This window comes from Triturus cristatus, chromosome 1_2 (assembly GCF_964204655.1).
Source record: "Triturus cristatus chromosome 1_2, aTriCri1.1, whole genome shotgun sequence".
In the NCBI taxonomy this organism is placed as follows: Eukaryota; Metazoa; Chordata; class Amphibia; order Caudata; family Salamandridae; genus Triturus; species Triturus cristatus.
Genome location: NC_140580.1, coordinates 581,777,154 through 581,800,245, shown reverse-complemented (window position 1 = coordinate 581,800,245; position 23,092 = coordinate 581,777,154). Strand labels below are relative to the sequence as shown.

The window sequence follows — 23,092 nt, the reverse complement described above, 5'->3', positions numbered from 1 at the left end:
GATGTTCCTGTTTGCAGATTCACAGTCATAGGAGAAGTTTCGCTGATGTGGAGTTTGGACTGAAGAAGATGGAGAGGACACCTAGCAGGACTGCTTTTAAAAGAGGGTCAGTGTTCTATGCATGGGACGTTTATTGACTATGAAAACTCCAGTTCTGGATTGTTTTGGTGAAATTTCTTTAAAGGGACTGCTGTCAGGAGTGGCAATAAAAGGTTACGCATAATGTTAGCCTCCGAGTCTTTCTTGAAATCATGATCACTGAGTCCGGGCGTCGGCTGTCCTTTACTCGAGGGTCCGGTGCTTTTCTTTTTGTGAGCCCCAAGTCGTCAGTGGGGGGCACGAGCAGGCCTTAATCCCCAGTTGATGCTCAATATTCTTGGGGACAACCCCGCACGCGTCACCGGCTACGTGGGAGAGTTTAATTTAGGTTTGTTGATACTGAGGCTGCCTCTGCTGTGGATCAGTATGCCACTGTCTGAGACATTAATTCACACCTGCGGTGGAGAGGGCACAGGGCCAGGCGGGCAAATCCTATGTCTCCAAGGACCTGAACAGCCTGTAATGTCCCAGAGGGTTCTAGATCTAACTTTTTATGGGCCACACCTCAGCTCTGGTCTCAAGTAGAGGGCACAGGTAGGCTGGATCCTGGTGTTCAGAGGAGCAGCCTCAGCCAGTTTCGGCAGCCGTGAGGGAGCCCTATTGCTTGTAAAGGTGCCACGCTCCGACGGGCATAGGCCTCTATTATAAATGTATATTCAACCTTGATGTATCCTTTATGCCATAATTTTTACAACTGCTTGGTAATCTCTTATGTTGATTGGCATTGAAACGTATGATAACATGTTAATAATCAGATGTTTGGGGAAAAAAAGGTGCCACGCTCGCATGTGTTGGGCCCCCAGTAACAGAGGGAACGAGCGTGCAGTGTTGGTCAAGTCTTGGATGTGATTAGGCCCGACAGCCAAGCCTCCTCGTTATTTGAGGAGCCCGACAAATGGGCCCCGTCGCCAGTGTATCCCAGTACTGTGAAACGTCCCTGCAGGATGTGTGGGCTCCGCTGCCGTGGAGCCCTCTGCTACCCTCTTTTGGTCCGATGTTTCATGCGTTTGGCGACCGGCTTCCGCTGGGGCCTCACCGTGCTGCTGCCTCTTGATAGGGCCAAATGCGGATCTAGGAGCGTGGGGCAGTCACCCCCGAACTGGTCAGTAAGTGGGTACAGCTCCCAGGCACCGTTTATCCCCCAGCTCGTGATCTCTGCTGGGTTATGTTATGTTATAGATATTTTTAGAGCGCAGCGGTTACCCAAGAGAGTCCTGGCGCTAGTCACTTATCCTTTGAGCACTAAACGGTAGAAACAAGATCTACTTATCAAAAAGCCAGGTTTTTAGTCCCTTTCTGAATGCCAAAAGACTTCTCCCACCCCACATTACTTTTTTTGTGGATTGCACTGTGACCAACTTAGCTCCCAGTGAGCGAAGAGTTCTTTTTGGTGTGTACCATTGGAACTGGCGTTTTAAATGGTCTGGTCATGAAACTTGAAGACCTTTAAAAACAGTGCAGAGGAATTTGAACCACACTCGATTCCTTACCGTAAGCCACTGCAATTTTTTTATTTTTTGGGAGATTGAAGAAAACTTGGACATACCAGTAAGTAGTCTAGCGGCTACATTTTGCAGCAGCTGGAGTTTGTTCATGAATCTTTCTTGAATGTTTCAATAGAGACTGTTGCAATAATCCAGCCTTGACATGACCAATGCTGTGACCATTGTTTGCCGGCTAACAGGGGGTAAAAACGCAATATTTTCTTAACTTTTTTAATAACATGCCGCGTTGTCGAAGTTACTGCGTTTACTTGGTCACCAAAGGTAGGTCTCTTATCCACTCTTACTCCCAAGTTTTTAACTTTTTTTGAGGGCGCAGGAAGAGTGCCCATAGAGTCCAGCCACCAATTTGGGGTCCAAAAGTTGGTATCATTCCCAAATAAAATGACTTCAGTTTTGCCTGAATTAAGCTTTAGGCAGTTTTCGGACAGCCATCTCCCAACTGAATCCATATGGTCTTGGAAGGGTTTGCCTATTCCCACCTCCTGGCCTGGTAGCAGAGACACCACGATTTGGGTGTCATCTGTGTTTGAGGTGAGACCAAACCCAAAAGCACTAATAAGAGGGGCCAATGAAGAAACATACACATTAAATAGTGTAGTGCTCAATGAGGACCCTTGCGGGATGCCACAAAGCAGTGCAAAACGTTTATCCCCCAGCTCGTGATCTCTGCTGGGTTATGTTATGTTATAGATATTTTTAGAGCGCAGCGGTTACCCAAGAGAGTCCTGGCGCTAGTCACTTATCCTTTGAGCACTAAACGGTAGAAACAAGATCTACTTATCAAAAAGCCAGGTTTTTAGTCCCTTTCTGAATGCCAAAAAACTTCTCCCACCCCACATTACTTTTTTTGTGGATTGCACTGTGACCAACTTAGCTCCCAGTGAGCGAAGAGTTCTTTTTGGTGTGTACCATTGGAACTGGCGTTTTAAATGGTCTGGTCATGAAACTTGAAGACCTTTAAAAACAGTGCAGAGGAATTTGAACCACACTCGATTCCTTACCGTAAGCCACTGCAATTTTTTTATTTTTTGGGAGATTGAAGAAAACTTGGACATACCAGTAAGTAGTCTAGCGGCTACATTTTGCAGCAGCTGGAGTTTGTTCATGAATCTTTCTTGAATGTTTCAATAGAGACTGTTGCAATAATCCAGCCTTGACATGACCAATGCTGTGACCATTGTTTGCCGGCTAACAGGGGGTAAAAACGCAATATTTTCTTAACTTTTTTAATAACATGCCGTGTTGTCGAAGTTACTGCGTTTACTTGGTCACCAAAGGTAGGTCTCTTATCCACTCTTACTCCCAAGTTTTTAACTTTTTTTGAGGGCGCAGGAAGAGTGCCCATAGAGTCCAGCCACCAATTTGGGGTCCAAAAGTTGGTATCATTCCCAAATAAAATGACTTCAGTTTTGCCTGAATTAAGCTTTAGGCAGTTTTCGGACAGCCATCTCCCAACTGAATCCATATGGTCTTGGAAGGGTTTGCCTATTCCCACCTCCTGGCCTGGTAGCAGAGACACCACGATTTGGGTGTCATCTGTGTTTGAGGTGAGACCAAACCCAAAAGCACTAATAAGAGGGGCCAATGAAGAAACATACACATTAAATAGTGTAGTGCTCAATGAGGACCCTTGCGGGATGCCACAAAGCAGTGCAAAACGTTTGGACTGGTATTTACCCAGAGATACAATTTGTACTCTATCTGTTAAGAAGAATTTGACCAGATCCCATGCTTTAGCCTAGATCCCACATGCTTTTAGACAATCCATCAGGATGTCATGATGGACCGTATCAAAGGCCGCTGACAAATCCAGTAGGATCTAGGCTGCCTTGACACCCCGATCATACCTTCCCTAATCTCCTCTGTGGCCTTGATGAGAGCTGACTCAGTACTATGTCCCTCTCTAAAGCCATATTGGGTGGAATCTAAAGCTTGTGTTTTGTCTAAAAAGGCCAGTCTCAGAGCTCCTCTGCTGGGCCATCTGTTTCGTCTCACGGCCCTGTCTCGAATTTCACCCATTGCGAGTTGGCGTCGAATAGCCCCCTGGGCCTCCATTAGACATGCCGATGTGTCGGGGCAGATCATCACCCACAGCCAATGCTTCCCCTTATGCGCTGGAGTTTCCACAGCTGTCCATTGTCCACACTCTTGCAGCGCCTGCCACCCGTATTGGCCCATGCGTTCAACCCTCAGCATTGGACCTGATAGCTGCAGCCGGTCTGCCACACTTTTGCTTTGGAACAGGTATATATGCCAATTATGCCTCAGAAGGAGTCCAATGGTACAGGATTATATCGGATTTTGCTATCGGATCGGCAGAGCCCTCTATCAAGCAGCCATCTTGGGTAGTGTTTTAATCAAATATATTTAGATCGATAATAACAGATAAATGTCTTAACTATGCTCTTTTATTATTTTTTCATCCATATGGTTACATAGTTTTAAAACTGTGTGTATATATATTTTTGTAAATTATTATTTTAGTGGTTATTTTTAAAGTGTTTTTTAAAAAAGATTTAAGGGGTTTTATAATAACAATTATAATTAAATACAAAATAAAATAGTTTATCATAACAGCTTTTATTAATATTGTTTCATGATTGTGTACTGTGTTGTTGGTGGTTAAATGATACTGTTTACTTTGATTATTTATTTATTAAAACTTATTTGTGTAACAATGTATTTGTTATTTTTTGTAACATAGTTTACATTTTTAATATATTTGGGATTTATTTTTAAATTACATTTCTGAAATAATAGTTAATGTTTACTTATTTACTAGAGGATCTCATGAGTTATGTAATATGTAGGGTAATTAGCAGTGCAAGGCGAGGGCACTATTGAGCCGTAATTGCTCAAAACTACTAAACAGTTTTACACCAAATCACAAAAACAATCTTTCTGGACAAAGATCTAGCTTTCTACCAAATTTGGTGTAAATCTGTTTAGCCTTTTGGGCTGTAGCAATGTCTAAAGTTCCTATTGAAAAAGTAATGGGGAAAAGATGTTTTGGGACCCCCTCCTCTCCTTTTTCTCTGCCACTGCTTGATGGCTCTCCCTGAAAAACTCGTTAGGAGTGGAGGTCAAAAAAGGTTTTGGCCTGCGAGGTCGCCACATTAATAATTTAAGAGGCAGAGGCAAGTGGCAACCCTCGCTATTCGCCCAGTCATTTCAAAGCCCCGGGTACCCCATCCACAGGGCCCGTCACATTAATTTTTGGGGAGGGGGCATTGGGACCCCATCTCTGAACTATGATATGGCCCTGAGGGATGGGGCCTTGGGGACTCCATCCTCTTGCCTGCCATGTTATATTTTGAGGAGTGGAGCATGGGGCCCCCCTCATCAAACTATGATACAGTAGCAGGGACCCCAAACCCTGGGCCTTGGTTTTCTATATTTTGGGGAGGGGGCATGAGGTTCCATAAATAAATGAGCTATTGGGGCAGCCTGAAGGAAACTATTCCACAGGGGTAGTTGACTGTTGGTGCCCCGGGTACCCCATTCGCTGGAATACTGTTGCCTGCCCGTGAAGACAGAGAAGACTTCAGTGCTCCCACCGGTGGGAGCAAAGAGGCTCCCACCAGTTAGGAGCTTGAATGTCTTTTCCCGCCTGTGCTCTCAGAGGCAGGAAACATAGGAGTGACATTTTTACTCGGTAGCCACACTACATTTACTATAACTTTGCCTTCTCTATACACTACTTATACCCTTTTAAATTATATCTCTCATACCATTTAAATAATAGTATTTACAATAAGAGTTATGACATCGCAAATCGCATCTTTTTTGAGAACACAGTGCATGGTAGAGTGGCAAGTTATTGTTAATATATAAATGTAAGGTATAACTATAACTTTAGAATTTGTAATGTTTGTGCATTTTAAGTTTGGTTTTATAGAAAGAATAAGTACAATTTTCATACCTATAACACAGATTTAACCTTTGTTTCTTTTCTTTGAATTTGAATTTGAATTTTTTAATTAAAAATGTGTTCCAAATCGTAAAGTTTATTGTTATTGAGTGTAGTATCATTAAGTGGAGTGTCGTACAGTAGAGTGTACTGTCGTAAAGTGATGTGTAGTAGAGTAGAGTGTAGTGTGGAACAGTGGAGTGGTGTACAATGGAATAGCGTACAGTGGAGAGTGGTAAAATGGAGTGGGGTAAAATGGAGTGGGGTAAAATGGAGTGGGGTAAAGTGGAGTGGTGTAGAGTGGAGTGGTGTAGAGTGGAGTGTCAGAGTAGAGCATAGTGGAGTGGAGTAGAGTAGCTTAGCATACAGTGAAGTAAATTATTATACAGTGCAGTGGCATGTTGTATAGTACAGTGGCGTGGAGTGCACTGACATGGACAGGCGTAGTGTTGAGTCGAGTAAAGTGTTATAAACTGAGTAGCATCTTGTATATTAGAGTGGTGTGTCTTAGAGTGTAGTAGAGTGTTTTACATTGGAGTGTAGGGGCATAGAGTAGAGTAGTGGCTTGTACAGTGTAGTCTCATGGCTTAGAATGGAGTACAGTGTTGTATAGTGGCACACAGTGTAGCAGAGTTTTGTAGAGTGGAATTGTATAGAGGGGAGTAGAATGTAGTAGAGTGTCACAGGATGGATGAAACTATTGTACAGTGGAGTACTATAGAGTAGAGTGTGGTAGAGTATGGAAGAGTGGAGTGGGTAGACTGTCGTACAGTTGAGTGGCATAGAGGAGCATACAGTAGAGTTCAGTAGCCGAGTACAGTGGAGTAGTGTCTCAAAGAAAGAACGTATTTTAAATGGGGTAACGTGGCATAGAGGGAGTTGCGTAGAGTATCATAGAATGAAGTATAATGTCCTATAGTGCTATAGAGTATAGTAGAGTGCTGTACACTTTTATTGATAGGAGTACATCATTGTACAGTGTAGTTCTTTACAGTGGAGTATACTGTGGTATAGTGGCCGGGCGTAAACCTTTGTTGAGTGGAGTATCGTGTTGTTGAGTGGAGCACATTGGAGTGGCATGGAGTGTAGTTGGGTAGAGTGGAGTGTCATAGAATGAAGTAGCCTACAGTAGAGTGGCATACAGTGGATTGGAGTATAGTGAAGCGGCATAGAGTGCCATAGAGTTGAATAGCATAGAATTGAGTGGTATAGAGTGGAGTTACATACAGTGGAATAGTGTAGAGCACAGTGTCGTAGAGTGGAGTGATGTATAGTGGAGTAGTACATTATGGAATTTCGTACAGGGGAGTGCTGTACAGTAGAGCTGCGTGCTGTGGAGTGAGGTACACTGTAATGGCATACAGTGGTGCCATACAGTAGCGGCCAGTGTCAGAGGAGATTGGCTTACCTGTTGCCTGCACCCCGCCGTATCCCAGTCTTCTGCTCCTCTCATGACTCCACTGCAACCAAAGGCACCCAGACTTCCCTGCGGCTAAGGGAATAATAAGCTGTTTGCATACATGAGAGCAGCTTCAGGATTGGCCTGAACGCCAATGATTAGCACTCACATGGGAGACTGGAAGCCTGTGCTTGCAGTCTGCAACTCGGTAATGCAGCGCGGGTTGGAGACAACTTCAATACGCATGACAGTTTGGCCGGTCTGAGAGAGTCAGCCAAACTGTCATGCGTACTGATAACAGTGCTTACCACTCCTCAGGGGTGGCTGTTATCTCCTGGCTCCAAGACTTCAGGAAACAAAATAAAATGATAATATACCCAAGTTTATTATCGTTTCTTTTTATTTACGTTCCTGGAAGGAGGGTGACACTCCTCTGCCATAGCGTTGGAGCCGCTGCTGGTGCCATAGAGTTGAGTGGCATACAGTGGAATAGCATCAAATGGAGTGGGGTACAGGCGAATGGCATACAGTGGAGTACCGTAGATTGGAGTGGCATTGACATGAGTGGGGTAGATTGGAATAGCGTACAGTGGAGTGGCGTAGAGTGCAGTGGCATACAGTGGAGTAGTGTAGAGTGGAGTGTGGTGGAGTGTGGTGCGATGGAGTAGCGTATAGTGGAATAGAGTACAGTGGAGTGGTGTACAGTGGAGTGAGGTAGACTGGAGTGCCATAGAGCTGATATGCATAGAGTTGAGTTGTGTCGAGAGCAGTTGCCAACAGTAGGATAGTTTATAGTGGAGTGTAATAGAGTGGATTGGGGTACAGTAGAGTGGAATAGCGTAGAGTGGAGTGGCAAACAGAATTGAGTAGAGTGAAGTGGTACAGACTGGAATGGCATAGAGTGGAGTGGGGTAGAGTAGGGTAGGGTTAAGTAGAGTGGTACACAATGGAGTGACTTACAAAGAAATAGCAGATAGTAACGTGCCATACAGTGGAGTGGTGTAGAGTGGAGTGGCAGACTGGAGTGTCGTACAGCGAAGTTGTGTACAGCAAAGTTGCGTACAGTGGATTGGAGTACAGTGTAGTGGGGTACAATGAAGTGACATAGACTGGAGTGTCATACAGTAGAGCGGCATACAATGGAATAGCATACAGTGAAGTGGTGTACAGTGCGTGTGGGTGAGTGAAGTGGGGTGGGGTGGGATGGAGTAGAGTAGAGTGGAATGGTGTAGAGTGAACTGGGGTAGAGGGGAGTGAGGTACAGTGTAGTGACCTTCAGTCAAATAGCATAGAGTGGAGTAGCTTACAGTGGAGTGGTGTACAGTGGAGTGGCATACAGTTGAACAGCGTACATTGGAGTGGCGTGGTGTAGAGTGAAGTGGCATAAAGTAGAATTGAGTAGAGTGAAGTGGTGTACAGTGAAGTATCGTACAGTGGAGTGGTGTAGAGTGGAGTGGCATACAGTGGTATAGCGTACAGTAGAGTAGCATACACTGAAATAACATACAGTGGAGTAACATAGAGTGCAGTGCCATACAGTGGAGTGGCACAGACTGGAGTGGGGTAGATTGGATCACCATACAGTGTAGTGGCGTAGATTGGGTTACAGTGAATTAGTGTACAGTGGAGTGGCATAGAGTCTAATAGTATAGAGTTGAGTGGCATAGAGTATAGATGCATACAGTAGAATCGAGTATAGTGGAGTGGCATAGAGTGGAGTGGCGTCCAGTGGAATAGCATACAGTGGAGTGTTGTGTAGTGGTGTATAATAGTATGCAGTGGAGTGGCGAAAAGTGGAGTGGCAAAAAGTGGAGTGGCATAGAGTGTAGTATAGCAGAGTGTTATAGCATACAGTGGAGTATAGTGCAGTGGCTTAAAGTGTAGCCGCTTACAGTGAAGTAATGTACAGTGTAGACATACAGTAGAATAGCGCAAAGTGTAGTGGAGTAGAGTGGAATAGTGTATAGTGGAGTAGCATATAGAGGAGCGGTTTAGACTGGAATGGCGTAGACTGGAGTGGCGAGAGTGGTTTTGCATACAGTGGAATAGCATAGAGTGGAGTGTTGTAATATAGAGTAGGGTGGCATAGCCTGGAGTGGCGTAGACTGGAGTGGTATAGAGTGGAGTGGCTTATAGTGGAGTGATGTGGAGTGGGGTAGAGCACAGTGGGGTAGAGGAGAGTGGCATACAGTGGAGTGGCATAGAATGGGATAGTACAGAGTAGAGTGTTGTCTAGTGAAGTTGCGTACAGTGGATTGACATACAATATAGTGTGGTACAGTGAACTGGTGTAGACTGGAGTGTCATACAGTGGAGCGGCATACAGTGCAATAACATACACTGGAGTGTTGTACAGTGCAGTGGTGTAAAGTGGAGTGTGGTTGAGGGGACTGGTGTACAGTGTAGAGTGGAGTGGCACAGCGTTGAGTGGCCTAAATTGGAGTGGTGTGGAGTGGACTGGCATAGAGTGGAGTGTGGCACACAGTTGAATAGTGTAGAGGGAAGTTGAGTAGAGGGGACAGCCATAGAATAAAGTGGCATACAGTGGAACAGTATACACTGGAATGGGGTACAGTGGAGTGGTGTAGAGTGAAGTAGCGGCGTAGAATGAAGTAGCAGAAAGTGGAGTGGTCTACAGTGAACTAGGATACACTGGAGTGACGTAGCGTGGAATAGCGTAGAGTTGAGACGTGTACAGTGGAGTGGCATAGACTGGAGTGGTATAGAGTGGACTGGCATAGAATGGAGTGTGGTAGAGCATAGAGATAGGAAGTCGAACAGTATAGAGTGGAGTGGTGTAGTGTAGAGCAGAGTGGTGTACAGTGGAATGGCGTAGAGTGGAATAGCCTAAACTGGAGTGGACTGGTGTAGACTGGAGTGGCATACAGTGTAGCAGCATAGAGTGGAGCGGTGTAGATTAGAACAACTTTGAGTTTACTGGCATAAAGTGTAGGGACGATGAGTGGAGTGGCATATAGTGGAACAGTATAGAGTGGAGCGGTGTAAAGTGGAGTGTTGTTGTTACTGTGTAGTGATGTACATTCATAGCCCCCGATCTGCCCCCCGGGAGGGGCAGAAAGCACACTAGCTACCAGGGATTTTTTTATGTATATAGGGGTGGGCTGCCTAAAATGGGCATGCCAATGCCCCCTCAAAATTTCCACAGTCTTTCTGCCCCCTCCAGGAGACAGATGGGGGCAATAGCCCCTGATGTGCCCCCCAGGGTGTGGTAGAAAGCCCACTAGGCACCAGGGACTTGTTTTTATACGTAGGGGTGGGGGCTGCCCAAAATGGGCATTCCAATGCCCCCACCCCCCCCCAAAAATTGCCACAGTCTTTCTGCCTCCCCAGTACGCAGATGGTGGAAAAAGCCCTTGATCTGCCACCTTCGGTGAGGCAGAATGACACACTAGGCACCGGGAATTATGTTGTTTTTTTTTATACGTAGAGGTTGGGGCTGCCCAGAATGGGCATGCTAATGCCCACACCCCCAAAAAAGTATTTCTGGCCCCCCTGGAAGGCAGATCGGGCAATAGCCCCATATGTGCCCCCCCACCCGGGGGGCAGAATGCCCACTAGGCACCAGGGATATGTTTATGGGCATGTCAGGGAGAAGCCATATAGGCAAGGGTCGCTCCCCTTTTTTAGGCAGACATTTTGGCTGTTTCAGTGATATGATTAGTCTCATCTGCCCCCAAGCGGGATCAGAAAACCAGTAGAAACCAAGGAGAGTTTGTATGAGTGTGAACTGGAGTTTGGCTGGCGGTCTGTGTGTACTGACATTTGGCTGGCATTTTGCTTGCGGTGTGTGTGGACTTGAACTTGACTAATGGTGTGTGTGGACTTGCGCTTGATAACGGTGTGTGTAGATTGGTGCTTGCCTGGTGGTGTGCGTGGAGTGGCGCTTGGCTGGTGGTGTACGTGGCTGGTGCTTACCTGACGTTGTGCATGGATGCTGCTTGGCTGGTGGTGTGCGGAGATGGCACTTGGTTGACAGAGTACTTTAGTGGCTCTTGGCTGGCAGTATGTGTGGATAGTGCTTGGCTGACTGTGTGCATACATGCCGCTTTGCTGTCGGTGTGCATACATGACGCTTTGCTGGTGGTGTGCATGGATGGCCCTTGACTGGCGGTGTGTGGGGATGGCTCTTGGCTGGCAGTATGCAGGGGTGGTGCTTGGCTGGTGGTGTGTGTGGATGATGGTGTGCGTGTACTGACTCTTGGCTGGGCGTGTGGCTTGCATGGATCCCCCAGTGTTTTCTTACACAGAATCCCCCGCAAATCTCCAATTTACTTACAAAGTCATATTTTCCTCACATTTCTGTGTGGGTAAGTTGTAGGATCACGGTGCACGCACAACTTTCCTACCACCCAGCGTTCCCCTTGGTCTCCCGAGAAAAATTATACCTCACTTGTGTGGGTGCCCAAAGTAGCAACAGCTTTAAAATGTATAAAAAACTGCTTTGCTTTGGGTCCCCCTCAATCGCTACACATTTTTGCCCCTTCCATGTCATAGACACTTGGCCCATCCTCACAAGTAAGGTATAATTTTTATCGGGACACTGAGGGGAACGCTGGGTGGTAGGAAATTTGTGCTGTGCAGTGATCCCACAACTTTCCCACACAGATATTATAGGAAAATGTGACTTTTTAGCTAAATTTGAGGTTTGCAGTGGATTATGGAAGAAAAATGTTGAGGGGTCACTTTTCACTAGAAAAATGTGATCTGTCCATGTTTTGTTTAGGGTTGTTTCCTGTTTGCAGGCACTAGACCTACCCACACAAGTGAGGTACCATTTTTAGCGAGAGACTTAGGGGAACACAGAATTGTAGAACAAGTGTTATTACCTATTGACTTTCTATGCATTTCTGCCTTCCAGATGTAAGACAATGTGTAAAAAACAAGTCACTTTGAAAAATGTCCTCTAATTCACATGCTAGTATGGCTACACACAATTTCATAGATGTGCAAATAACTACTGCTTCTAAACTCTATATTTTGTTCCCATTTCGGTTACATAGGTGTCCTTGATACCTGTTTTTCAATCTTTATATTTCACGATATGAATAGCTATATACCCGGTACACAATGAAAACCCATTACAAGGCACAGCTCAGTTAATGCCTCTGTGTACCTTGGGTTCGTGGTAGAGAAAGGGAGCTTGAAGAAAGTGACTATATGTCATGCATGGTGTGCTTTTATTGAAAATCCATGTTGAAGTATGTTAAAGTATTGTACATTGGGGTTGAATAACAAGTTAGATCTTGACGGCGTAGGACTGATATGCAAGGAGTAAGCTGTTTACAAGGAGTGAAATGTGTAAAAACCAGTTATTGTGTACAGAAAATGTAAACTGCACCTTAACTTTAATGTGTACAATGTTTACAGCCCTAGAAAAATGTGATTTTTTTTTCAGAAACTGATCATATATAATGCATTATGCATGTTAATCAAAAATATATTCTAGAGTATTTTAGAATATGTGAAACTAGTGTGCAAATAATTTTTAGACAGCAAATTACATCAATTATGTAAGTAGTAAGTTATTGACAAGGAGTGGAATGTTTGCAAACTAGTTACTGTTTACAAAAAATTAATATTGCATGTTAGCTACAATATATACAAAAGTTGACAATTTAAGAGACTATACATTGTTCCGGGATAGTTTACATTGTATGCATTATACACTTCAACTTGTGAATTGGTTTGTAGAAAATAACTTATCTATGATTAGTGAGAAATAAATCACAAATGGGAAGTTGTGAATATTTCCATTGAAGCAAGAGGATTGCAATAACAAGAAAAGATGAATCTCCAAGAATGTCTCTTACCTTTGAAGGGTTGTAAGAGGACGTGATAGGAGAGCGCTTGTTGGGAGAATATGATACAAATGCTGCAAACAGATAAATAAATTGAAAGATGGAATTTATCTTGGTGATGTTTGGGTACTTCACCAATGCAAAAAACATGAGTCAGAATTGTACAACATGGGCTAAAGTTGCAAAAGTACTTTACTTACAACAAGTCAATGCAATGTTTGTAAAGGAATTTTCCTTTATACTGAAAGATTCCAACTCCCAAAGAATGTATCCTGTATAAAAAGGCCTGAAAATACAAAGAAAATATTGAATTTAAATATGAATTACTTGATGGTTGAGTTCCCGATTGATGTAACCTTGATTTTAAACATGGTGATGGTATTAACGGGTTTGCCCTTTTAACAGACACTCTGTATACACATCTCTATAGCCCTGTGGAAGCCTATGGCTGAAACATGTAGGCTATGCAGTGCTGCAAGATGCACTTTTGTTTGTAAGACATTGAAAAAATAAAAATGGATTAGGAGGATTCCTGGATTGTGCCGTGTACTGCTTGGATGAGTCTCAATGGTGGAGAAATGGTTCTGTGAGCAGATTCTCCATAAGGAAACATAGCGCACTCTGGAGCTCTTCTTTAAATGCTTTATTCGAAAGCCACCATCAACTAACAAAAGCATTTTGACCTCACAGGCCTTAGTTAATGTCAGCGTCATTGTTGTCAGCCATCTTTTCTAATCACTCAAAATATTTCACTTCCGGCAGAGAGCATTTCATAACAATAAATGACGGACACGCATATCAATTGCATCTCCATTTTGAAGAGACATTTTTCTTTATATACTCTTACTTTCACATTACATCTGTTCATAATTCCCCAGTGAGGACATTGATATTCTCATTATTGTTATTCTATCAACATTAGATTGCAACAATATATATACGTTCACTGAAGGTTACAGAGACGGTGTAGTTAGGTTCAGATTACACACACACAAAACCATAAAAATTCAGAAGTTATGGTTCAGATTATACACACACAAAACCATAAAAATTCAGAAGTTATAGTTAACTCAAGGAACTTTAACTCGTGCCCTAAGGTATCTATAACTTGCACCCTCGCCATGCACAGTTTTCTCATCTAAAATGTCACTGCAAATGTTGGAGTGATATTATCCATGATATCATAGACAATGTCATGAGTGATTAATATGTGGGTTAATTAGCAGTGCATGGCAAGGGTTCAAGTTATATTTACCTTATGGCACGAGCTGTAGTTACTTTAGATAATTATAGCTATAACTGCTGAATTTCTTTGGTTTTGTGCATGTAAAATCTGAACCTAACTATAAAGTCCTTGTAACCTTTTTTTCAATTATTTTCTAAGGTGTTTTAAAAATTGTATTTCCTAATTATAACAACCCTGTGACCTTTTTTTAGTAAATTTTTACTGTTTTTAAGGCTATTTCCTAACTATAATGTCCCTGTGACTTTTGGTTTTTAGTGAATGTTACAGTTCTTTTTTTATTATGAATTGCACTACGATTTGACCCATAAGTTAGTTCAATTTATTAATATACATTTTCACAAGTTTAAAAATAAATCTTATTTACACACACATATATATATAAATATATATATATATATTACCTACTGGCGGTCGCCAGTAGGTAGTTATAGTTAGGACCTATTTTCCATAGGAAATCCGCAACATTCTATTCCCAATAAGTCTGGCGCCGGTTGACGAATCTTCGCAAAATTGTCCACATTTTTGGCCAGCTCCGGTTCGCTCCTAACCTGAAAGTTTCGGGGTGATTCGTCAAGAGGGGGCCGAGAAAAAAGGGGGGTCCCAAAACGCGTTTTCCCCATGCAATTTCCCATAGGACCTTTAGACGCAGCTACAGCCCGAACTGCTGAACAGAATTACACCAAATTTGGCAAAAAGGTAGTCCGCAGTTCAGACTCGTGCCTTTTGCTTAAATAGTGTAAATCCGTTCAGTAGTTCCTGAGAAAATGAGAGTTAAAAGTACATATATATCTATGGCCTCGGAGGATCCGCGCACCCTATGCGCACCCTATGCGCACCCTGACCTCACCCTCTGCAAACCGTGCGCGCACCCTCCGATCACGCGCTGAATGCTAATTGGCTGTCAAGTGTCTGTCAACATTCGAAACCAGGAACTGTTGGCAGCCATTTTATGCCTCGGTAGAAGCGAGGCTGAAGAAGTAAGGGAAATAAGTGTGTGAAAGATATAAAGGGAGCAGGGTAGAAATACTGTGACCCTGTAGAGTTGCTTAGGGGGTCCCAGAAGGACTCCCAGGGCCCCTTTTTGTTTTTTTTAACGGCAAAATGAGCGCAGGGTGCGCGGATCCGGCCGTAAAAAAAAAAAACGCTTCGGAAATATTATATTAAATTGTGAGAAGATGCATCAAATGATCACATGAATGACGTCATCAGTGATGTCATTTCAGATGTCATCAGTGATGTCTCTGACCATGTCATGAGTGATGTAATATGTGACGTCATCAGCAGTGCATTGCGGGGGCGCGAGTTATAGTTAGCTGAACTAATTATAACGGGGGAATTTCAATGGTTTTGTATGAGGGAAATGTCCAGCTAACTATAACGCCCCTGAAACCTATGGTTTTTTCAGTGAAATATATATATATACTAAAACATTTAAAATTAAGGTATGTCAACCTATGTAGTCTTTCTATAAATGCAATGCACCAAATCTTTATATTTCTTAAATTCATCAGGTCTATGGTGCCAGGGTTCCTCTACCCTGACCCCTTCTATCACTTTTACATTTTATTTATCCCCCGGGGAACCCTGTTCCAATGCACACAAAGGCGGCTGCAACTTTTGTCTCAGTTTTTTAGCCAGCCAATCACTGCATTACTGTTGGATTGGTGAATCTGTCTGGATCCGTAGATGATCCGCATGTCTGGATATACATATCCTTTTTCTTTAATAATTCCAAAGCTAGTGCACAGATTTACACCAAATTTCAAAAAGCTCTCTTTCTGGACCAAGATCTATTTTTTTGCCACATTTGATTTAATTCCATTCAGCGGTTTGGGCAAAAATATTTGTATATTTTGATTGTTGGGACTGAGGGACTCTCGCAAGAGTAATTCAAACCTAATTTAAAAAATAGAGAGTTCTGATTGCGCCAGGGAGCTTCTGTTCCCTTGTGACATCTTGCTCCGGCGGGAGTCAGATTGTCATCGGAGCGAGTGCTCCGATTGGCTGCCAGCAACATGAAGAAAAATATTGTTGGCAGCCATTTCAGGACTCAGGGGCTTTGTCCTCTGTCCTGAAATAGTTTAAAAAAAAAGATATACGGTGCAGGGTATAGATACCCTGCCCCCTAGCCCATAGGCCAATATATATTTTATGCTGCGATCCCGCCTGAGTCTAGCAGGATCACAACAATACAAAATAAATAAAAAAAAGCCTGCTTTCTTTTTCATTTAAATTATTAACCCTCCCCCCCCCACCCCCAAGGTGATCCAGGACATGGGGGTCTTTGTTGTTAAAAAAAAAAAATATGGACTAATTCCATTGCTGATTTTGCTGGACCCACTTGGGTTTGATATTCGCTCCAAAGAACGTTTGGCTACAAGTACCAGCATGCCATAGACATTACTCACCTGATAGCCCACCTGGGATTAATCGGTACTGCTGTGCATGCAGTTAATGGTGCCTGGGAGCAGTTTCCAGCATTCTGCGATGTCTTCCTCTGATGAAGGAGCTGCCTGAGCTCTGAAATGCGTTAGGATGTTACTTTTCTTTTGAACTACGACAAGCTGGTTTTCTGAATAAAGAATGGTGTTGAAACCAGCCTGCTGTCGGTGTGTCCTTGCCTCAGGGCGAACTTTTGTTGGATATATATATATATATACATTTATACGTGTGTGTGTAATTGCTTGAATTATTGGATGCACTTGTTTATGCAATAAAAGGATGTCCTAATTTCCACTTTGTGGTCCGTACCTGTTTGGTTGCTGAAGAAGGAATCCATAACAAGGACTGTTATATATATATATATATCTCCAAACAAACTCTCCTCCGTTCCTAGCAGATTCAAGGGACACGGCGGGGCTCCAGAATGACTTGTTTTTGAAGAATAAGGCATAACGCGTTTCAGCAACAGCCTTCCTCAGATGCCTTCTTCCTTATTGCAAGTCTCTCCAAACCATGCCTTAAATAAGCGCCTCCTTTCTAGTGGTGAGGCGCGCACCTGGACCACGTTGCATGACGGTACTTTATGTAGAGAAACTACTAGCCCCACAATGCAGTATATTGGTAGCAAAGTGCCTAGAAGAATGTTATTTACATCCTTGGTACCAGGGAGAGGACTTGGTAAGTGATTAAAAAGTCATTGTGTCCCCTACTTTCAGCACACCTTTCCCTCCGGCGCCAAGGGCTGAAGACGCCTGTTCATTGACTGCGTCTTTCCATGCAGTCATGGACCTGCTAATGCCGGCAGTCTCTTCACATCTAGAGTTAGGGTGGCGGGCCACAACGATCCGATACCTCAGATAGAACCTCCGCTTTTTTCCAGCAACTTTCGTGGCCTCCTAACGAAAGGGTCCTTAGTGCGTGATACTGAAAACACGCCTAACATCCAAACAAACTCTCCTCCGTTCCGAGCAGATTCAAGGGACACAGCGGGGCTTCAGAATGACATTTATTTGAAGAATAGGGCATAACGCGTTTCAGCGACAGCCTTCCCCAAATGCCTTCTTCCTTATTGCAAGTCTCTCCAAACTGTGTCTTAAATAAGTGCCTCCTTCCTAGTGGTGAGGCGAGCACCTGGACCGCCTTGCATGACGGTAGTTCATGTAGAGAAACTACCAGCCCCACAATGCAGTATATTGGTAGCAAAGTGCCTTGAAGAATGTTATTTACATACCTTTGGTTCCAATTGACAAATCTTTACGAAATTTTCCCCCAAAAAAGTGCCCTGGTGATTCTTTTTGTACACATACATTTTCAGAGTAATCCGTCAAGCGGGAACTGAGAAAAAAGGGGGGGGCAAATAAAAGTGCTTTTCCAAAGTGAATTCCCATAGGGATTTTAGTAGTGACTACAGCCCGAACTTCTGGACGGAATTACACTAAATTTGTCAGAAAGGTAGCTCTTATCCAGAAAGAATCCTTTTGAGGTCTTTGAGACATGTTGTATTCAGAATATGGGCTTTAAGCTTCGCCCAACACTTCTGGTTGTTTGGTTGGTTGGCCTGCCTTTTGGAAATTCCTTTCTGTGGTTGGTCAATAGTGTCCATCTGTCCCGCCTTGGGTGCCTGGTTTCCTCCCACTGGGACATCATTGATTGTTTCTTTTGGTTGGCCATCTGTTGCCTCCTCGCTTGCAGACGCACCCCCTCTCTCCCATTATTGCTGCCCTCCTTCCTGCTTTTTGCTGCACAACTTTTTTTCTATTTATTGACTTTTGTGGCAGTGACGGCAAGCCACGCTTTAGATTTCACCAACTACAGCTAGAGCCCGGCGTGCCGCCATTGCTACAAAAGTCAATAAATAAAAGAACGAAGGTGGGCGGACGGCTAATTTTGTTTGCATTTATTGACCTTTATACCAATTGCTGCATGCAGCGCTTTACTTTTATCATATTAAGGTAAGACCCAGCATGCCGCGATTGCTACAAAAGTCAATAAATAAAAAAACAAAGGCGGGAGGATGCAACATTTCTTTTGCCTTCATTTACTTTTATAGCAATGGGTTTAGCTTAATATGTTTAAAAGTAAAGCGCAATGTACTGCGATTGCTATAAAAGTTAATAAATGCAAAAGAAATGCGGCGCCTGCCTGCCTTTGTTTTTCATTTATTGACTTTTGTAGCAATGGCGGCACGCCGGACTTTAGCTGTAGATGTTGAAAGTTAAAGGGTGGTCTGCCGCCATTGCTACAAAAGTCAATAAACAGAAAAACAAAGGCGGACAGACACCGCATCTCTTTTCCATTTGTTTACTTCTATAGGAATCGTGGGACACTGCACTTCACTTTTGCACATATTAAGCTAAAGTGCTGCGTGCTGCGATAGTAAACAAATAAAAAAAAACTGCGGTAGCAGCAAACTTTTTTCTATTTACGTTTGGAGCAATTGCGGCACACCTTAGCTTTTAACATCTGAATCTAAAGCATGGCAGGCCACCATTGCTATAAAAGTCAATAATTAACAAAACAAAGCCTAACAAATCCAATAGCTCTCCGTTTAACTAATGCAATACCTATTGCATTGCAAATGCTTGTTGTTATTTGGTGTTAATCTGTTCAGTGGTTTTGAGCTATAAAGAAAATGTGTATATATAGGGATGCGGATCCTCTGAGAATCCAACAGTCCCTGTGCTTATATTTGATCGGCTGCCAACACAACAGCTAAACCAGGAAGTGTTGGCACCCATCTTGGGATTCGGCTTCAACCAAGTCTCACAAAAAACATTTAAAAAAAGAAAGGGGACAGGGTAGGAATACCCTTACCTCCTAACTGTGGTCATGCGGTCTACCTGTGACTCAGACAGGGCCAAAAAGCAATACAAAATAGCATTATGAACGCAACGGCCCCACAAATCTGCGGTGCCATTATTTAAATAAAAAATATTCTCAGGCTTCCACACTTGTTTTTCATGTAGCCCCTGGATGGGCAAGGTTCCATGGGAATCCATTTAAGAAGAGATGAGGCGCATGGGGCCCCCTTCTCAGGCTCTTAGATCCCAGGACCCCCACCTCCCTGGTGCAAGCAAACATTGTTGGGAGGGCCACACAGACCCTTCTGAGCCCCAGGGACCACCGCCATACTGGGCTACATAACACAAAATGGTGGGGGAACGGACCCCCTACCTGGAGCCACACATTGCCCTAGGGACGGACAGCCCCCAGGGTCAGCTCCTTCCGGGGCTTTTACAACTCCAACCAAGCAAAAGAAAACACTCTGGTTCTAGCGTGCAGGAGCTGTCAAAGTGCTCCTGCCAGCTGAAAGTGGAGGTTTCATCTCTTTCCCTGCCCGCACAAATGTGGGCAGGGAAAGAGATGAAACTAATGCTACTACACGGAGGGAACCCCCTTTCCAGCAGCTCCCCCCATGCAGCAGCAATGCTGGCTCCTGCAGGAGGTGGGGAGCAGGCTGGGACCAAAGTGGCCTTGAGGCTCTCCGTGAAGTCCCATGAGAAAAGAGTAGAAAGAGACAAAATAAAGGTGAGAAACAAGCAGAAAGGTAGAGTAAAGGTCAGAAACAAGCAGCAAGAGGCAAAATAAAGGTTAGATAACGAGCAGAAAGAGACAAAATAGAGGTCAGACCAGCAGCAAAAGGCAAAATACAGGTGAGAAGCGAGCAGGAAGAGGCAAAATAAAGGTCAGCAATGAGCAGAAAGCACAATAAAGGTAAGAAACTAACAGAAAGAGGCAGAATAAAGGTTCGTAATGAGCGGAGAAAGGCAAAATAAAGGTGAGAAATGAGCAGAAAGAGGCAAAATAATGATCAGCAACAAGCAGAGAGGAAAAATAAAGGTGTGAAATGAGAAGAAAGAGGCAAAATAAAGGTCAGATGGGAGCAGAAAGAGGCAGAATATAGGTCAGAAACGAGCGGAAAGAGTCGGAATACAGGTGAGAAACGAGCCGATTGAGGCAGAATGAAGGTCAGAAACAAGCAGAAAGAGGCAAAATAAAGGTGATAAAAGAGCAGAAAGAGTCAAAATAAAGGTGAGAAACGAAAAAAGGTAAAATAAAAGTGAGAAACTTGCAGAAAGAGGCAAAATAAAGGTCAGCAACAAGCAGAAAGAGGCAGAATTAAAGTAAGAGGGGAGCAGAAAGAGGCAAAATAGAGGTCAGAAACCAGCAAGCAGCAAGAGGCGAAATAAGGGTGAGAAACGAGCAGAAAGAGGTAAAATAAAGGTCAGCAATGAGCAGAAAGAGGGAAACCAGAAGGCAGAAAAACAAGCAGGAAAGACAAAACGGAGGCAGTAAAACAACCAGAAAAGGCAAAACATAGGGCAGAAAGACAAGTAGAAAAGGCAAAACAGAGCAGAAGAGGTCAAAACTGAGAGCACTCAGACACTCACACCGACTCACTGCCCCACTCAGAGACTCACACACCCACTCACAGAGTTACAGAGACACTCATGCACTCACTCGCACACTCACTGTCAAAGGTTAGTGGTTACATTTAGGTAATAAAATTCCAAAAACCTTAGAAATTCACTGAAAAAACAAAGGTTACAGAGGTGTTATAGTTAACTCTGCTAACTATACCTGATGAATTTCTGGGTTTTTTTCAGTTCCAAACGTTAATGTTGCCACTGACATGTTCACCTAACTATAAAGTTACTTTAACCTTTGTTTTTCAGACAATATATATATATATATATATATATATATATCCACCACAAGCGTTGTTTCACAATACCAAAAAACGATGCCACAGCCGCGTAATCCTTTTCAAAGCGTGTTTATTTTAATTTCCGTTTGGCCAGTCCACTCGACGCGTTTCGGAGTACAACTCCTTTTGCACAAGTACGAGTGCTTTGCAATTATCGGTGTATTTACAGACTTGAAGTGCCACACCTCCTTAATAATAAACAATGAAAACAGACATCACGGCATATTTCAGTGCAAGGAGCTTGTGAAAACAGACTTCACAATCAGATTTAGCAAATGATTTTCAAATAGCATTTAGACATTTGACGTATTAGTTAATCAATATGCGTTTGCATTATATAATTCATAGTGAAGAAAGGAGCATCGCTAGTATTTCAGCGCGTTCATTTCTACTCGTCATTTGAGCAGAGCAAATTTTGAATGAACTTTATTGTTCTGTGACGGTCTGAACACTGGCCACGCTGCAAGAGGCTTGGGTTTCTTTGCGACAAACAGTTGTGGATTTACTTCGAGATAACCCATGCCCGCCTTGTAACGCAGGACAAAGAGAAGGAAACTATTTTAAGACGCCAACATGTGCGATCTGACACATCGCAAGTCCCCAGATTTACGTGGGTTTACTGACTGTGTGCGAGCACTGGAATCGGTGAGTTAATTACGTTTCCAATTTCGAACAGTGATGTCATTTGAAATGTCATCAGTGATGTCATCAGTGATGTCACTGACCATGTCATGAGTGATGTAATATGTGACGTCATCAGCAGTGCATTGCTGGGGCGCAAGTTATAGTTAGCTGAACTAACTATAACGGGGGAATTTCTAGGGTTTTGTACGAGGGAAATGTCCAGCTAACTATAACGCCCCTAAAACCTATGTTTTTTTCCGTGAATTTCTAAGGTTTTTTAAATGCCAATTCCTAACTATAACGTGCATGAAACCTATGGTTTTTTCAGTGAATTTCTAAGGTTTTTTAAATGCCAATTCCCAACTATCTCTAAAGCTATGATGTTTAATGATTTTCATTGGATTTCTAAATTTTTCTTGTTCAGTGTGTCAATTCCTTTAATTATGTTTTTTTAAATACTTTTTTATCACCATTTTTTAAACTCATTTTTACAATTCTTTTAAAAATTAAAAAATATTATTTGTTTTTAATGTGTTTTTTAAAAAAAATAGTAAATTTTTTAAAAATATTTTTTTATATTTTTAAAAATATTTTTAAAACTATATTTCCAATACTTTTTTTAAAACATTTTTTTTGGATTCGCGCACCCAACGCGCTAGGAACCGCGCACCCTATCGAGAGAAATCGTGCACCCAACGCGTTAGGATGCGCGACTCCTAATTTTACCGTAAAAAAAATAAATATCCCCTATCACTAATTTTTATTATCCCCGGGGACCCCATCCCCCAGGGTTTATTAAAAAATGTTGGGGACCTTGGGGGGAACCCCAACGCCCCCACGGTCCCAGCTGGCTCCCCGCGTCCTTCGGGAGCCGGCATTGCTTTTCCACATGGGGAGCTGCTAACATGCAGCTCCCCGTGTGGAAAAGCAATATCGTTTGGATTTTGAAAGAGAGAGGAGGTTTCCCTGCTCTCTCTTTCAAAATCCAAATGACGTTTGCTATGGGAGGGCGGGAGACTTCCGCCCTCTCATAGCAAACAATAGTGTCCTGGGGGTGGGCACCCCAGGACACTGTAGGAGCCGGCCCTGGGGGGTGGCGGTCCCCAGGGCCCTCAAGGGCTCCAGGAGGGGGCCACACAGCCCCCCTCCCACATTCATTTGTTAAGATTTTGCCCCTGGGATTTGGCCCCCCCGGGGGCTAATTATTAACGAAGCGCGGATGCCCACACTTCGGGGGGGTTTTTTCCGGCCGGATCCGCATTAGAGATGACATCAGTGATGTCATCAGTGATGTCACTGACCATGTCATGAATGATGCAATATGTGACATCATCAGCAGT

The 23,092-nt window shown here is 43.4% G+C and overlaps 1 protein-coding gene across 2 annotated transcripts in view; it reads left to right on the top strand.

Moving 5' to 3' along the window:
• CYP17A1 (cytochrome P450 family 17 subfamily A member 1) overlaps nt 1–23,092 on the top strand; it is a 282,729-nt gene that overhangs the window by 241,824 nt on the left and 17,813 nt on the right. The window contains exon 8 of one of the 2 annotated variants that reach the window (XM_085606582.1): nt 18–220. The exons of the other annotated variant lie outside the window; for it this stretch is intronic. Within the exon in view, the coding sequence (XP_085462708.1) occupies nt 18–31 (14 nt within the window). The 3' untranslated portion in view covers nt 32–220. Of the gene's footprint in view, nt 1–17; nt 221–23,092 lie in introns of those variants that run through there. 2 annotated transcript variants of the gene reach the window in all.